The following is an 18,006-nucleotide window of genomic DNA, read 5'->3' on the forward strand; positions in this document are numbered from 1 at the left end:
GCTTAACTTAGGTACCTGGAAAGATAATGGAGCAAATAATCGAACAAATTAATTTGTAAGCACCTAGAAATCATATGGTAGCAAGTAACAGTTCACATGGATTTGTCAAGAACAAATCACGTCAAACCAACCTAATATCCTTCTTTGACAAGGTAACAAGCCCCGTGGATAGAGGGAAAAGCAGTAGATCTGATATATCTTGACTATAAGGAAGGCTCTTGCTACTGGCTCACATGACCTTCTCATAAACAAAATAGGGAAATATAGCCTAGAAAAGCCTACTATAAGATGGGTGCACAACTGGTTGGAAAAACATACTCAGAGAGTAGTTATCAATGGTTTACAAAGGCTGGTGTATATCCACTTCCATTGATGAAGTGGTGAACCAATTAATAAAATTGCATTGCTCAAGAAAGGGTCTTGAGCAGTGCAAGACAGTATATCCCTGAGGTACAAGGCTGGGAGCTGCGGGGATTTGGCTCTGGGAGCATTCACACAATCTGGCTGGGTGTAGGGCTCCATACGCTGTTGTGCTGAGCAATCACAGCGCCTGGAGGGGTTTGCTGCTTGTCACTAGCAAAGCATTGAGAGAGAGAGCCCAGGCTGGAGAGTTAAGGGGGCACAGTGGTCCCATGGTCCCAGGCTGCACCCCAGGGATCCCATCACAGGGAGATTTAGCTTAGACATTAGGAAAAACTTCCTAATTGTAAGATAGTTGAGCACTGGAACAAATTACCTAGAGAGTTTTGGAATTTCCTTTATTGGAAGTTTTTAAGAATAGGTTAGACAAACACATAGCAGGGATGGTCTAGATCAATGTTTCCCAAACTTGGGATGCCACTTGTTTAGGGAAAGCCCCTGGCAAGCCGGGCCGGTTTGTTTACCTGCCGCGTCCACAGGTCCGGCTGATCGCGGCTTCCACTGGCCGCGGTTCGCTGCTCCAGGCTGCCGCATCCCGCAGCTCCCATTGGCCTGGGGCAGCGAACCGCGGCCAGTGGGAGCCGCGATCGGCCGGACCTGCAGACACGGCAGGTAAACAAACCAGCCCGGCCTTCCAGGGGCTTTCCCTAAACAGCAGCGTCCCAAGTTTGGGAAATACAGGTCTAGATAATACTTAGTCCTGCCTCAGTGCAGAGGACTGGACTAGATGACCTATTAAGGTCCCTTCAAGTCCTATATTTTTATGATTTCTGTGGTTACACTAGACAGATTGTTCTGGCTCTTAGGTCACAGCAGGGAGCTAGGTGATGCAGTAAGCAAACATGCTCCCTTTTCATCTGCCTACACATTTGACTAGTGCCTTGTGTACACAGAAAAGTTATACCAGCCTAAGGTACGGTGTGAATCTGAATCACTAGAGTAATACTGATAAAACTCCCTTGGTGGGCACACTTTTTCTCGTTTAAGAATGCCTGTTTGTTTGTTTAGCTTATGTCTCTTTGGAAGGGATTAAACTAAACCAGAAAAAAAACAAAAAACAAAAAACCCTCAAACTCCAACAGGAGTGTCCACCCAGGGAATTATACGGTAGAATTACATTAGTGTAACTTCACCAGTATAACTGGTAAAACTTTCTATGTAGACAAGCCCTTAGGTCACAGTGCAGCAAGCCTGGTGACTCACCCTGGTTTATCCACAGCTGATGGTCTCTGCTCAGCATTCAGCACTGGATTAGCAGGTGCATTGCAGCAGGGCAGGATTACAGTACACTGACAAATCTGTGTGAAGGATGCTTTAACACCAGACCTGGCTGCACCACAACTGGCTCTTGGTTATCAGAGTTATCAGTCTCTGTTTCATGGGCACCATATTCATCTAACTTAAATAAAAGCTGAGACACCAAACTCTCCAAGGCAAATTATTCAGCTTCACCTGCATTGTGGAATGTTCGCCTACCCTGCCAAAATCCATTCAGCAGTTAGTACTCCGAACTCCAGGAATATCACTAGAGCTATTCACTGCTGTGACTGTTGGACTGCAAGATGACGACTAAAACCAAAAGAAATTGAAAATCCAGTTCAAAGTTCAACCTATGAAAGAAACCATGGTTTCCAAACACACTGGGGAAAAGACAGAACCATTGTACAGTGTAACCTGGTATGTTCACCTACCACAGAATGCGTCTCCCCCACGCTTACATCCACTCACTTAGTCCCTTTTAGAATATCTCTCCTCCTGGGTAGGAACAGGGCTGCGTATGCTGGAACTTTATGGAGGCTCCAGCTCAAGCACACGCTGTACAAAACACACAGCAAACCCCTTCCTCACCAGGCCGCAAATTAATCTGAAAAAAGAGGGAGTCTTGCCAGGGTTGACACATGCACTTGTTGAGCAGCTGTTTTGCTATTTTGAGTCCATCAGTTGGAAGCTCGATAGTCTTTAAATGCCAACCATTCCATGTCCTGAAGCTTGTCCAGCTGCCAGGGTTTTTCCCAAGACTAAACCCCAAGCAAATAATAGCACACAAGCAAAGACAACTAGAAAGCAGGGCATAAGCTGGGGAATTTTACACCACCTTTGCTCCTTTATGGTAATTGGAAGCCCCGCCTCCAAGATTTTGAGCGACTCTTTATTTTGCAGTCTGATTCCCCTTGCAATTTATTTCCACCCACTGGAAATTAAAGGCTATTGTGTAATTTAGAGTCAATACAACGGTTGTGTGGGAAGTGAGGGCAGAAGAACAAGTCCAGGCAAAATACTACAAGAGCAGGGAATGGGAATCAGGATTACTGAATTCCATCCTAGCTCTGTGACTTTGAACAACTTCCCTCACCTCATGGTTACTTTGTGTTCTCATCTGTAAAATAGGGACAGTACCTATCACACAAGGAGGCCGGTAGGCTTATAATTAGTCACTATTAGTAAAGCACTACTGTGCATGCATATATACATACCATACACTTCGTCCTGTATGAAGTATTTTGTGGTAAGTGCCAACTATTAATACAATCATACAAATAGTTGGTAAATATTAGTCATTTGGGGGGAAATAAGCAGGGGTACAAGGAACATTAGTGACTTGTACAAAGCTGCACTATAAGTCAGTGTCAGAGCTGGGAACTGAAGCCAGGAGTTCCTGCCTCCTGCATTGTAGAAGTCCAAATTATTCTCTCTCACAATAAGTCTCCTTCTAACTTGCCAGAGAGAGTGCACGTTCCTCTACGAGGCTTTGTGATTTAGGTGGAAGTGGTTTGAGACCATCAAGAGCCAAGCTGTAGATACCTGCTTTGCAGAACTGTCAGTTTAGCTCTTTTGATGGACGACCGATTTTAAAGATAACTTTATCCGGAAGAAAGCATGCCCTGTCATGCGTACACTCGTCCCCCACCCACTGACCACAAGAAAGTAGCAGCTAGCTGTTACTTTCCCCAGCATGTGATCTGGGGTCTATATTTGCATGAAGAATTAATCAATATATGGGGGGGGGAAAACAGGACTCAAAGCCACCAACACTGTAACAGAAGTAGTTACCAAAGGATATCCCTAAAAGCTCTGCATCCACAGTCCTGCATGTATTTCTGCTGTATGCAGAAATTTAAGAGACTGAAGCCTATAAACTAGTGGTTCTCAAACTGAGGTCCACAGCTCACCAGTTACCTTGACAGCTCTTCCTTCAGAATGACGTATTGCTAGAATCAATGTGACAGTGTATTGGGGAGTGGAGGGTTGAAATATATGGTCAACAAGAGACCCTCTCTTATGAAAGGGACTGAAGAGACCCTTGCTTTGAACTGTTTTCACCCTCTACCTGAAAATGTTTCCATTCTCTAGTGTTTCTAAATCTATATTCAGAGCAATATATGAATGTTAATGAGTTAATTCTCTCACCATTAGGATGAAGCAAGTAAGTATTATCCCTATTATACACCTGGGGAAACTGAGGCAGAGAGCTGAAGTGACTTTCCCGAAAATCACACAGCACATCACTATGGGCCAGGTTTACCAGACATCATCTCCTTAACTCCTTGAAAAGAAGAGAGGCATTATTCCCATCTGTCAGATGGATAAACAACACAAGACCAGCCTTCTTAGGAGATCATCCATTGCCCTGCATCCTTGTCACAGCATTAAAATCAGCAGGTGCAGAACTGCTAACCATCTTGAGGTATTGTCTCAAGGGGACAGGAAGCAGGGGCTTTTGCAACAAAAGCTGCAGATTCTGGAGTCCTCTGCTACTTTACAGAAACCGGCATCCTTCAAAGAGAAAACTCCAAACATTTGCATCTCTGCTTCCATTCTCTGTTGTGGGGTGGACGCAGAGTGTTTCAGGGTGGGCTGCAGAACATATTTTTGGTTTTCCACTGGCTTCTGCTTCAAGATTTATTGCTCAGGTCACGTTTCTTTTGATTGTAACTTATGTGTTCTGTTTCATTTGGGGCACAAGGCACCTTACCAGCTGGTTCAGAAGCACAGCTTGTTGAAAAAGCAGTAACGTGATGCTTTTGCAGAAGGGAAACTTCCATTCCACTAATGATTTATCATCAATTTTTAACTGCTGGAAGCTTTGTGGTTTTACACACTTCCCCATAGCTGTAACAGCTATTTTAGGCAAGTTGTGGTTCCCATCTTAATGAGGAGAGGTAAATTCCTCAGATACTGTAGGAGGGTATAAAAGGTGCTGAAGCTGAGACTGCCTTTCTTGTGGGTTACAGCATTATCTTTAATTCCAGTGGTATGACAGTGCAGGATGAATCTGCACTACAGGCAAAGTGAGATATTTAAAGCCCAATGCATCATGGTTAAAGTCTTCTCCAGAAGCCTGCGGTGAGAAGCTGTTATTGTACCATACAAAAGGCAAAGAGACAACTTCAGGCTCACAGAACAAGGCTCCTTTCTGAGCTACGGTAGCAGAAAACAGTTTACTTTGTATATTTTTATTAGTGTAATTAGCTCTGGGAAGAGGTGCTAGATTGGGAGCCCTAGAGACTGAAGGTCTCTCCACAGTGCACATAAGTGGCCTAGGAGTTCAGTCCACATGGGCAATTCAGTCATTAGCCTCTCTGCTGGGACTATCAAAAAGAGGGACATAATACCAATAGTGATCAATTTTGAGGTATGAACCCATTCATTTATATAAGTGGACCAAGTCTCCAGAGTTCATTTCACAGAGAGCATTGCATGATGATGACACAATGATAAGGACTTTCAATCGCTACTCAACTGGATTGGTTTCAAGCAGGTTATAGAGGTGAAAGGCTGTACAAGTTCCACTACCAATTCTCTGCAGCAGAAGTCCTGCTTGCTTTTAGTCTGTCGCTGTCCAGCTGCATTGTGTCAGGTAACAAAAGTCTATATGGAAATAACTCTCCTACAAACAGCTAATCAAGGAAATAGGCATTTCAATATCTGCAGGTTAAACCAAGAGCAGAATGCAGTTTCATCTCTGTGCAGTTTGAAATCTAGCTCAATCCAATCAGAGGTGCTGTTCTGGTGAGCACCTTCTATTAATTCAAGGGGCCAAATAAGATGACCAGTATCAGACCATTCCAAGGACTGTGATCCATTAAACTAAAGCAGTGCGTTTCCAGTTAGCTTAAAGCATGAGCAGAGGGGAAAAAAGATACTAAAAGAAACTAAAAGAGTTATAAGGTGAATAAATAACATCTTGCAATTACATTGCATCTCTTAGCCTCAAGGACCCCAAAGCACTTTACCAACCACACATGCAGTAGTCACTTCAACCACCACCAAAAGGCAACCACCTGAGGGTGGCATGCAGCAGTTGCTTACGAGCACATAGCAACAATGCATAACAGATTAGGACAAGAAGTGAAAAATCACATATGCAAGTAAACCTACTGGGGAATTTAGGAGGGCAGATGGTAATTTCCAGAATTATGCATTTAGACAGGAAACGGGGGGTGTTGATGAAAATAGGAAGCACATACAACCATAGAATTTTCCCCATTCCACACATGATTCTGAGATCATCAGGCCAGCAGGGACCATTATAATAATCTATTCTAACCTCCTGCCTAATACAAGCCAAACAACCTCCCCCACTAATTCCTGATGGAGGCTACATCCCACTTTTCTGACTTACACATTGCTCTATCCCCTCTCTCAGTGCTTTCTAGAGAATCATAAGTCTCCTTAGGCAAAGGGGTCTTTCTGACACCATTGCCATCTTAGCCTCTGAATGAAACTTGAAACACTATGTAGCAAGATGTTGAACTAGTGCAAGGAATGCCTCCTTGCTCAGTTACTTTCTAGTATTATATATGTAACATGGGGATGAGGGCTAGATGGATTCTGGACATCTGCATGGCCAGACATTAACTCCTCCCAGAGCCTAGTTGAAGATCCTGATGTGTGTTATTGGGATGAAGAGGATGTATTCATCGATGTTGGTAAAGTGCTTTGGGATCCCTAGGTAGAAGGTGCTAAATAAGAGTCTTTCAGATGGGTCTGTGAAATGCTTACTGGTCCCATGAAGCTGACTTCTCCTTATTTCCAGCTGATAAATTGCTTAAAAGATAAAGATATGTTAAATGCTTTCCTGATATTGCTTTTCCACATAGGCTATTGCTGTAAATGCCACAGAGATGTTATGTGATTGCAAACAAAACGGGAGGTGAGTCAACACAATTTTGACAGGAGGATGGGAGGGAGGGAGGGAACTTGGTCTGCACAACTGTGAATGGGAGGGGAGTGTCCATGAGACAATATTCAGATGTAGGCCACCCCATCAAAGAATTTCGAAATCCTATGCTTGACAAATGTGAAGTATCAAAAGTTTGAAATACCAACTTAAATTTGACCTGCAACGGGTATTAATTCCCATACATATAATAATTGGTTTTCAGAATCATTTGCCAAAATTTTTGAAAAATTCCTCTTCTTCTAAAAGATTTACATGAAACAGACCCATATTGCAGAAAGGAAGCTTTAAAATTAGGCTATGTAAGACACAATTCTGTCAAACTATCTTTTCCTATCCCTACTACCAACTGTATGAACAATGTGATAAAATTTGCAGAGCAATCAGTGAAACTAACTGTGCAGCCTTACACCGCACCAGTCACCAGTGCTAACAATTAGGCTTCAACCTCTGTCATGTTGGTTGTACAACAGAACCTCAGTGTTACGAAAACCAGAGTTACAAACTGATCATCAACCACACATCTCATTTGGAACCAGAAGTACGCAATCAGGCAGCAGAAGAGACCCCAAAAAAGCGCCAATACAATACAGTACTGTGTTAAACGTAAACTACTAATAAAATAAAGGGAAAGTTTAAAAAAAAAGTTGACAAGGTAAGCAAACTTTCTGTGCTTGTTTAATTTAAATTAAGATGGTTAAAGCAGCATTTTTATTCTGGATAGAAAAGCTTCAAAGCTGTATTAAGTCAATGTTCTGTTGTAAACTTTTGAAAGAACAATGATAATGTTTTGTTCAGAGTTGCAAACATTTCAGAGTTACAAACAACCTCCATTTCTGAGATGTGTGTAACTCAGATTCTACTGTATTCTCCAAAGAGGTCTCTCTCATCCAGAAACCTTCAAATCCAGGGAAAGGAATAACACTGAACACAAGCTAATTGTGGGTGAGGAATTCCACTAGAAGACACCACTCAGAACTCTAAGAGTAGATTCATTTCTCCTTGTCATCAGATTGCCACATTCACCTCTGGATTCCCATGATTCCAGGTGTTCTCAGTCTCACTCTGTATCACAGACTTGCTCTTCAGGAGAAGACACGGTCCATTAAAACCCTCCAAACCAAGGTCCATACCAGTGTTCCAATTGAACAGTTGGAACTGTATGAGCCAAGTAACCAAATGTGAGATGTGTGTGTGGGGGGGGGGGGTTAGAAATGCCCATGAGCACAAAAGAACTGTGCTTTGGCACTTTCTATGAGATCTGGAAAGAAGGGTCCTTGTCAGAGTCAGTCCTTCGCCTGCTCACAAGTATGGTGGGTTCAGCAGAGACAAGAAAAGTGACAGCACAATGTAATCATGTGTGTTCATATCACCCACATCTGTAACGACTAAGGCCAGCTGCCTAGGCCACTTGGTGATGCAATAAATAGCACCGTTCCATTATCACATACACAGTAAGGAGAAGCTAATTCAGTTCTCTACACAGTTGGTTCTCTCTGCTGTCTCTGCGATGGTGCTGATTTTCCCATTATTCTCACCACAGTCAATTTCAGCACTGGCTTCTCCCACTTTCCACAGACAACTGAAGCTTCTCCATAACTCCTGACCAGCCTACACCAGTGCTCCTCTCCTCCTACACACTCCACCCTGTTCCCAAGACACCACTCCAGCTTCTCTACTGACAGCTCCCTTTGTTTCCTTCACCCACTCCTGACTCAATCAATGCCTTCTTTCACACTGCCCTCCTGACTTGAAACAGGCAAAGCTTGCCAGCCTCCCTCTTTGCCTCCTAAGAAACCACATAAAACCTACCCTAACCTGTGAAACAGTGACTACGCTTCCCATTTTGCATCACACCCACTCATGCCATTACAGTAAGAGTTCTTTGGCACAGGGACCCACCATCTACTGGGCAGAGATTACCCATATATACTCATGTATGGTTTTTAAGTGTGTAATAAAATGAAGCTTTAGGAAGCCTTTGTTAAACCTAAGGGCAGGTCTACACTACCGCTTAAGTCGATCTAATTTACGTCACACAGGGGTGTGAAAAAGAAACCCCCAAGCGACGCAATTTACCTAAGTTCTGTTCTCACTGGCGCTACGTTGGTGGGAGAGTGTCTCCCGCCAACATAGCTTCCACCTCTCATGGAGGTGGAGTAATTATGCCAATGCAAGTACGCTCTCCCATCGGCATAAAGCTTTTTCACCTGACACGCTGCAGTGGTGCATCTGCATCAGTGCAGCTGTGTTGATGTAGCGCTTCTAGTGCAGACCTGCCCTAAGAGTGGACAGAAGTTTTCCTCATGAAATTCAACAAAAATAGTTCTCTGAAGACTTCACCCCTGCAGTGTAGTGAACCCAAACAAGAGTGCAATCTTAACCAAGTCTCTTCACTGCCCTGTGCCTCAGTTTCCCCACTTGTGAAATGGAGATGATAATACTGAGCTACCTTTGTAAAGCAATAAGATCAAGCACTTGCTTCAGTTATAAGAATGCTAAGTATTACTAGTGCATTCAAATGAGATTAGTCTGGTTTCACTGTCCAAGCTGAGTGAAATGGAAAATATTAAAGGGATCATTCTTTAGACTCAAAACACATGGTGTGTCAAAATGAAGGTTTTATAAAGGCTAAGATCAAGAGATGCGTTTCCATTAATAATTATTATAAATTACTGAATTAAAAAAAGTATTTTATTGTGTATGCACCTAAGGAGCCCAAACAGGGATTAGATCCCAGGCACTGTACAAATACACAGACAATCCCTGCACCAGAAAGCTCCCAATCTCTGATCTCTGATTCCAATGTAAACATTCTCCCACTGTGTTTGCAACCCAACCAGAGCAGCCTCACGTGAAACCAACTAAACTATTTTCCTTCTGCAAGCTAAAAATAGTGCAAGAGGATAAACAACACCAATGGTGAAAAACACATTCAAGATTTTAGACTCTTTCCATTTTAAGAATGGAAAGTAATGTGTTAAAAAAACAACACAACATGAATAAAGTTTTTTAAGATGTATTCTGAGGTCAGTGCCCTGTCATCCACATCAAAACTCACCTTTGCAGAAGATCTCTGCAAAGTGATAATTGTTATTCCATTGCAAGTGCATGCGTTTCATTTCTTCTGAATAACAGCTACTGAATAATTTGATACAGTATAACTCTCCCTTGGATTTCCCTGACCTTGGAGTCTCAGTTTTCCCTTCCTTGTGAATTCCCAGACAGAGAGAACAAACACACACACAACTTTAATTGAGGAGGCTGCAAAAGGAACAAGGAATTATTTCAAATTAAAATTGAAAACAGAAAATAAAGGGAGCTTAATGATTCAGTAGCAAAGCGTCTCTTGAGCACACACACATTGTTAGAAGAGAGACCCACATGAATAAAGAGTTGGGTTATTTTATGTGAAAGAAAACTGTGGTAGCAATATTAAAAATGCAGATTATAATAGTGATGCTGCTTTTTTTACAGCAGCTTTAAACTGTGAAGGCTCAAAGCACATTAAATTTCTCAATCCCTATGTAAATTAGGAAAACCCATTTTACAGATAGTGACTCAGGCTGAAATCCTGCAAGCTATTCAGTTCACTTGGACAGCGCCCCAATGAAGTGAACAGCATGAAGAATCGGAGCCTGAATGACTAGTCCAAAACAACACCCAAGCCAGTAACAATACCAGAAGTAGAACCCAGAAATCCTTCTGACTCCAAGATCACTGCTCACATCATCAGCCCATAATCCAGGCACTGCAACAAAGGATTAGAAAAAGGCAAAGCTGAGGACTGTAAAATAACTATATTAGGAAGAGTACGGGGGGAGGGGTGTCCATGAGCAAAAAAAGTCACTAAAAAGGGGTTTTGGCAGTGTACAGTAAGGAGGCCAAGAGGCAAGAATGAGACAAAAGATTAAGGGGCCCATAAATACCAGGGAAAAAAAGTTATGCACATAAAGCAAATGACAGCATTATGTACTGGCAGAAAACATGTCATTTAATTTTGGCAGCTAGTGAGACATAGAAAACACATGAGCTTTATTGAGGTCTCCATTACTAACTAGTCCAGTGTACTCTCATACACTTTTCCCCATCATCAATGGGTCAGCGCCTTCTGACAAGAATGCTGAAACCATAATGCACACAACACCCTGGTTTGGGGTAGGGGAAGGTGGGAAGCTTGGAAGTTCTGTGCTGCCAGGACTAGCAGAAAATCATTTAAATTAATGAACTTAAGAAGTCTACTAGCAGGCTGTGTTACATTCTTGTTGGTATAAAAGGTGTGGTGGAGAGCAACTAGTGACTCACAGAACAGCCTTAAACAGATGCTTTACAGATGCTCATTGAACATTTGCAGAGGTTTTTTGCAGGTCCCAGAAATGACCTTCAGTCTAAAAATACAAAGTCTGCCAACCTCAGTGTACCTAAGCTGTTCATGGTAGAAAACTGGGCATAGAGAGACAGAACTCCTGGGGTCCCTTCCTAGCTCTGCCACTGACATTATGTAGCCTTGGGTAAGTCACTTTGCCTCTGTTTCTCCATCTGTAAAATGAGGATAAATACTTGCCCATGTTTATGCTTTAAGAGCTTTAGGTGAAAGGTGCCCTGTGATATTTTGCCTTCATCTACTTTATGCAAGGTTCCCAAGCCTTATACCAACCCCTTTGAAGTGAGTATGTGTTGACCTCATTTTAGAGGTGAAGTGGTTTGCCCAAGGTCACACAGTTAGTAATAATACCTAGTGCTCAGATAGCTCTTTTCGCCCTAGATCATAAAGCACTTTTCAAAGGAAGTCAATATTCCCCCCATTTTAGAGATAGGGAAACTGAGGCACAAAGCAGAGACGTGACTTACCCAAGGTCACCCAGCAGGTCAATGGGAAACCCAGGAATAGAGGTCCTGTGCATTAACCACTAGATATTACTTCCTCTTAATATAAGTTTGATGTATTACTAGAGACATTAATATAAAACCTCATCAGTCACTTAGTGTTTTGTCAGTCTATTAAGACTGTGTGTTGCATGCAATATTCTGCTCCTTTCTCCCCCGGATTCACTGACCCTAACTCCACCACCTCATTACCATTTATCCCTGCTCTTTCTTTCCATTCATTTCTTAGGTAGTGAATATGTGAGTAAAATGGCTATCAGTTTCGCTTACTCAAACCTCTTACTTAAAAAGCTTCCCCACATCCCCTTTCACACTTGAGGATTACCAAATCCAAAAATAACAAGGAAAACCCAAATTAATTTAACATCTCCTCAGAGGTTAGGCCTCTATGCTTTATTTTAACACAAATAATAGGACTGAACCAACTAGACTGAGGGAGGCAAGCACTGGAAAGCAGACCAGAGGGACATCTATGAATGATCTTTCATTCCTTCCATTTCACCTTCTCTGAGGGCAGCAGTGATGCCCGGAGAAACTCATTAACTTTCCATTCACTCCCACTAAATCGTTTCTAACCTGCCAACCAACCCTATGCCACAGGAAGACACACATACAGAGAGAGAGAGAGAGAGAGAGAGAGAGAGAGAGAGAGAGCACGTGCAAGAAAGAGGAGGGGTGGTAGGATGAAATGGAAATGCTGAAAAGGAAACAGTGATATCAGCCCCAGAATTTATCCTTTTGCCAATATATGGGAGGGTGAGGAGAAAATGTGCTGGAAAGGCAGGGGAATGGGAAAAGGAGGGGAGCAGGACAGAGGTAGCATCCCCTCTCATCTGAACAGAATTTATTCCTGAGCCGGTGGCAGAATCACTTATGGGACAGGAGCACTTTGGTGAGGCAATCACAGCAGGAGGCAGGCTGGAAGGCCCTCTTACCTATGTAGGGGTGTCAATACCAAGCCGCAAAGAATGAACAGGGAGAAAAGGAGAGAAATGGGGCAGGGTAGGAAGCATGTAGGAGAAGAGGAACAAGACAAGGAAAAACAAGATAGCTGGGAGACGATGGCGACTCTCCCTTTACCTGGTCAGGTGCTTCAGAACGTGCTCCTGTCACAGGCTCCCCTCCTACCTGAGGGCAGCGACTGCTGGAGATGGGGGTGAAGGAGGGGCTAGGGGTAAATTGGAGGGGAGACAGGTGAGAAGCACTCACCACTCCACTTGCTCCCAAGGAGGGGAGCCTTCCCCCCTTTCCTATTACTCCTAGTGGAGGGCAGCCAGACCCCGCACTTCTCTGGGGCTGTGCCGGAGAGGGTGTGGGAGATCGGCTATGGCAGGGGTCGGCAACCTTTCAGGAGTGGTGTGCCGAGTCTTCATTTATTCACTCTAATTTAAGGTTTTACGTGCCAGTAATACATTTTAACATTTTTAGAAAGTCTCTTTCTATGAGTCTATAATATATAACTAAACTATTGTTGTATATAAAGTAAATACGTTTTTTAAAATGTTTAAGAAGCTTCATTTAAAATTAAATTAAAATGCAGAGCCCCTCAGACCAGTGACCAGGACCCAGGCAGTGTGAGTGCCACTGAAAATCAGCTCACTTGCCACCTTCGGCACCCGTGCCATAGGTTGCCTAGCCTTGGGCTTTGGGCAAAGAGGCCCAGGAGAGACCGGGGGGGGGGGTGTCCCCCTCAATGAGGGCAGAGTCCTCGGGGCGGGGGGGGGGGGGGAGGAGAGTAGCACTGCGGGGCGGGGTCTCGGGGTGTGTGAAGGGTCCTCGGGGGAGCGAGCTGGGAGGCACCCCCTAAATGTGGGCAAGGTGAGGGGGAGCAGGGCTGGGGGCGGGAACGCGGGGGGGGGCAGGCGGGATCCCCTCGCTGGGCGAAGGCAGGTCGGTGTCTCACCTGGACAGGTGTTTCAGGATCTGCTTCTTGATGATGCCGGCCATACCGGGTCCGGACGGGGGCGGCTCCTCACGCTCGGCGCCGCGGGGGGGCTCAGCCCCTCAGCCGTTGCCGCCCGCTGAGCCGGCTCCTGCCATCTCCCTGACAGCCCTCCCCCGACTCCGCCAGCATCCCGGCTAGCACCGCGGCGCCCAGCTGAGCGCCGTCTCTAGCCGCCGCCTACCAGCGAGAGGGCAGGGGGGGGCACAGCCAAGCAGCAGCGCCCTCTGCCGGTCCGAGGGGGCGAGCCCAGCTGAGTTTGCCCCTCTCCCAGCCAGTGACCACCGCCCCCCACTCCGCACTGACACCCATAGGGACCGTCCCCCGCCCTGCAGCGTGCACCTAGGACTACCTCAGGACCAACCCTATGTGGCAGCACCCACCACCAAGCTACCTTGATCCCCCCCACAGGTGGCCCACTACCCATTGCCCCCAGGTGTGTGTGTGTGTGGGGGGGGGGCATAGCTCACATCCTCACCCCTGCCAGGGTCTCATCAACTGCACTGTCCCCCGGCTCCAGCCCACCCATTACACCGCCCAACAAAAGCATGCTGCCCCTCCTACACCCTTAAGACTGTGACCCACCATCTGAGGCATCTACACACTTACCCTGTCTTGTCCAGATATCTGAACAGAGCCTTTTCCAAAGCATGGAAGATGAAGAATGATTTCCCCCTATGCTTTCCCTAGGGGGAAACTGTGTATGTTGCAATAATATTGTCATGGCCACATGGTGAGGTACTGTCACGGTTAGGCTAGTCCATATTAAGAAGTTTTGCTAAGATAGCATTGTGAGTTGGGCGGTGATTCCTCCCTAGCAACATTTCTTTATCAGCAAAAGCCCTAACGTACACATAGTTATACTGGACAAACCAAAAAAAGGGGGTGTGTGCGCGCTTTTTTGGCAGCACAGCTTACTTATTTGGGGAAACAAGAAAGCACACTTTTTCAGGTATAAGCTGAATCTACACTTGAAGAGTTTGCCATCTCATTTACTCTCCACCCCATATCTATATACATCACACAGACATAAGTTTGGCTACACAGAGAGCAAGCAGCAGTTTTTTGTTGCCAGAAGCTTAGCACTAGACTAGCAGGAACATCACTGGTGAAGTAGCAGAACAGCAGCTTGCATGGTTTTGGATTCTCCACTCTGACAGGATTAGAGCATGAACATTAGGGGAGCTACATTTACTTCTGTAAAAAAGCAGAGAGGATTCCATGAGCTCTATGCTATAAAGAAATGTCCTACCTCAGTTGCTTCCTAGTCCCTGCCTTTGTCTCGATTACAGCATTTATCACTCATGTTTTTGGACCAATCTCAGATTCTTATTGGCAGAAAATCTTCCACTTAGTCTCACACCTCCTCTCTACCCAGCTCATTTCCAGAGACATTTTCAGGCAAGCAAATATTTTAACTCTAAAAGGGACATGGGTCAAGTTAAAAAAATAAATGTTTAACAAATAACTTCACCTGTTACTTGTGTCAGGCAAGACTGAAATGGAAAAAAAAATGTTTTATTTAATTTCTCCCTTGATGCTTTTTTACTTTTGGATTCCACTCAAATTGGACAGTGAAAATAGATTAGTCAGTTTCATTTTGCAGTTCCATACACCCATACAAAAACTACAACAGATGGATTCTAAATACAAGACGACAATGTGATGTTGTGTGTGTGTGTTCTGTTTTAAGTTATTCAGTGAAATGTTGCAACAACAACAAAGTAATGGGAATGATTCTATTGCTCCTTCAGTTTACAAGTCCTGTGTCTTATGCCATATTTCAGTCTCTTAACACCCAATTGTCCTACCCTGGACAAGAAACTCTTCTTCTTTACTGACTATACTCTACTTTGGGAGATGGTTGTAATCTTAGGGGGAGAAAAAAAGTCTCAATATAACCACAAAAAAATCCATTTGAGTTGGCAGATTTGTGTTGGAGAAAATAATTGACTGACTTCAACATATGGTTGGACTTATTCAACCCTTTGCAACCACAGATCAAAACTAGGCAGATTTCAAGCCAGCCCCTTATCTTTCCAAGGTAGATACACATACAACAGAGTTTGACACTGTTTACTCTTTGTGTCTGTGCTTCCTTCAAACCTTTAGAAACCAAGGCTTTGCTGTAAAAAGACAAGATCTCCTGATATTATAGGTAAGAGAGTTTTCCTTTTGTTCCTAACTAAGGTCTCGTCTTCCCCTATCACCGTGCTGCAATAAAGATGGTCATGCTACTGCCTGAGGTGGATGTTTGCCCAGGATTTAGGTCAGGCTAAGTAATGGAAAAGCTGATCTAGGATTCATTTGATAAAGAATTAAAGAACAGGAATATAATTAATACCAGTCAACATGGCTTTATGGAAAATAGGTCTTGTCAAAGAATGAAATCAGGTTTGTTGGAAGAGATTACAAATTTGGTTGATAAAAGGTAATTGCATAGGTGTGATAACCCTTTTATAAAGCATTGGACTTAGTACCACATGACATTCCAATTCAATAGTTAGCACTATACCATGTCAATAAAGCATATGTTAAATTGAATCAGAACTGGCTAACTAACTGATCTCAATATGTAGTCAGTGAGGAATCACCACAGAGTTGTTTCTAGTGGGGTTCCTCAGGGATCAGTACTAGGCCTGACACCATTTAACATTTTCATCAACCATCTGGAAGTCAATATAAAATCAGTGCTGATAACACAAAGACTGGCCCAGTGGTAAATAATAATGAGGACAGGACAGCCCTACAGAGCAATCTGTATCATTTAGTAAGCTGGGCTATTCAACAGAATGTTTATTACAGCCAGATGTAAAGTAACATCTAGGAACAACAAATGCAGGCCACACTACAGAATGGGGGAGCAGATCCTGGAAAGCAGTGACTCTGAAAAGGATCATCAGGTCATAGTGCAGAAGTAACTCAGCACAAGCTCTCAGTGTAATGCTGTGCCAAGGGCTAAAGCCTTCCTCAGATGTATCAACTGGGGAATATCAAATATGAGTAAGGAGGTGATTTTACCTCTGTACACACCACTGAAAGACCAATACTGGAATAATGCCTCCGGTTCTGGCGTCCACATTTTTTAAAACAGATGCTGAAAAACTGGAGACGGTGAAGAAGAGAGCTACAAACATTATTTGGGGGCTAAAGAAAATGTCTTACAGTGAGAGACTTAAACAGCTCAGTCCATTTAACTTATCAAAAAGATTGAAAGGTGACTTGATTAGAGCATGCAAGTACTTTCACAGGGAGAAAATAGCAGATACTAAAAGGCTCTTTAATCTAACGGAGAAAGACATAACAAGAACCACTATCTGGAAGCTGAAGCCAGACAAATTCAAATTAGACACAATTTTTTTTAAACAGTAATCGTGATTAAGCATTGAACAACCTACCGAGGCAAGTGGTGGATTCTCCATTTCTTGGTGTCATCAAATCAAGACTGGATAGCTTTATGAAAATCCGCTTTAGCCAAATAAAGAACACAAGTTATTGGGTTCAAAACTGGGTGCAAAGTAATGGCCTGTGACATACAGGTCAGACTATGAACTAATGGTGCCTTCTGGCCTTAAACTTGAGAAACAGCTACATACTTTGCCTAAGATAGATCCTTCAGGATAAGAAGTGCTATAGAATGATTAACAATTGAACACCAATAATACTTAACACCCCACAAAGCCCTGCGGATACTTCATGAGCAAATTCAGTGCTAAGGACCTTGTGTTTCTCAAAACATCCCAAGAGTGATTTTTAGATAGCTTTGATTCTCAAAATTTCAACATTTCAACCCTACTCTTGGAACAAGAAGCTCAGTGTTTAAAAACTGACTCCTTTTCTCAGCTACACAACACACCCAGCAGTGATAGCCACTACGCTTGTACCTGTTTGAGCAAAGGACTATGGCTATGACTATAGCATCCCACAAGCCCTTATACTGCCTTGCCCCTTAAGTAACAAACCACCACCACAGCATTTCAAATAAGTAACTTGGCTGACCAAATACTTTTTGCAGAATGTAAATAACTCCCACCACCACCTGATTAGACACAGCAAGTACAATCCAGGAGACTCTGAACATAGAAATAATTTTCTACCCAATATTAGAGCCAAAATATACAGAGCTACTCTGCTTGTATGTGGTGTGAAATTATCTTAGTGCAATGCAGATGTGGATCTCCAATAAAGCATGGCACTTCCAAAAACAAGACCCCATTATTACAGCTAAGTGGCCCTGGGCCTGGTGCAACTTTTTTTTAAATTTGAAAAGTGAAACTAAAGTTGATAACAGTTGCTAGTCTGACAGCACTGATGACTTAAATACTGTCTATTTACATTATAGGTACAGCACAAGCAAAGGCAAGTATTCCCCTACACACGAGAGTTACTTTACTGCAATAAATAACACTAGAGCAATGTGTCCCTGGGGCTATAGCAGAGAATTGCTACAGTTTCTCTGAGGAAGGGCCAGCACATTATGAAATACATCATATTTGGCAGCAGCACAGGGTTTTATTGAATGTTGCAGGGATACCACTGCAGTCCTTTCAGACATTGTATTTTTATTAAAAATAAG

At 43.5% G+C, this 18,006-nt stretch overlaps 1 protein-coding gene across 1 annotated transcript in view; it reads right to left on the reverse strand.

Moving 5' to 3' along the window:
- The window catches only part of UHRF1BP1 (UHRF1 binding protein 1), a 66,445-nt gene extending 52,910 nt beyond the window's left edge, over nt 1-13,535 (reverse strand). Inside the window, exon 1 of the mRNA XM_045014654.1 lies at nt 13,392-13,535. Coding sequence (XP_044870589.1) covers nt 13,392-13,435 — 44 coding nt within the window. The 5' untranslated portion in view covers nt 13,436-13,535. The remainder of the gene's footprint in view (nt 1-13,391) is intronic.
- Nucleotides 13,536-18,006: the final 4,471 nt, after the last annotated feature.

This window comes from Mauremys mutica, chromosome 4 (genome assembly GCF_020497125.1).
Source record: "Mauremys mutica isolate MM-2020 ecotype Southern chromosome 4, ASM2049712v1, whole genome shotgun sequence".
Lineage (NCBI taxonomy): Eukaryota > Metazoa > Chordata > Testudines > Geoemydidae > Mauremys > Mauremys mutica.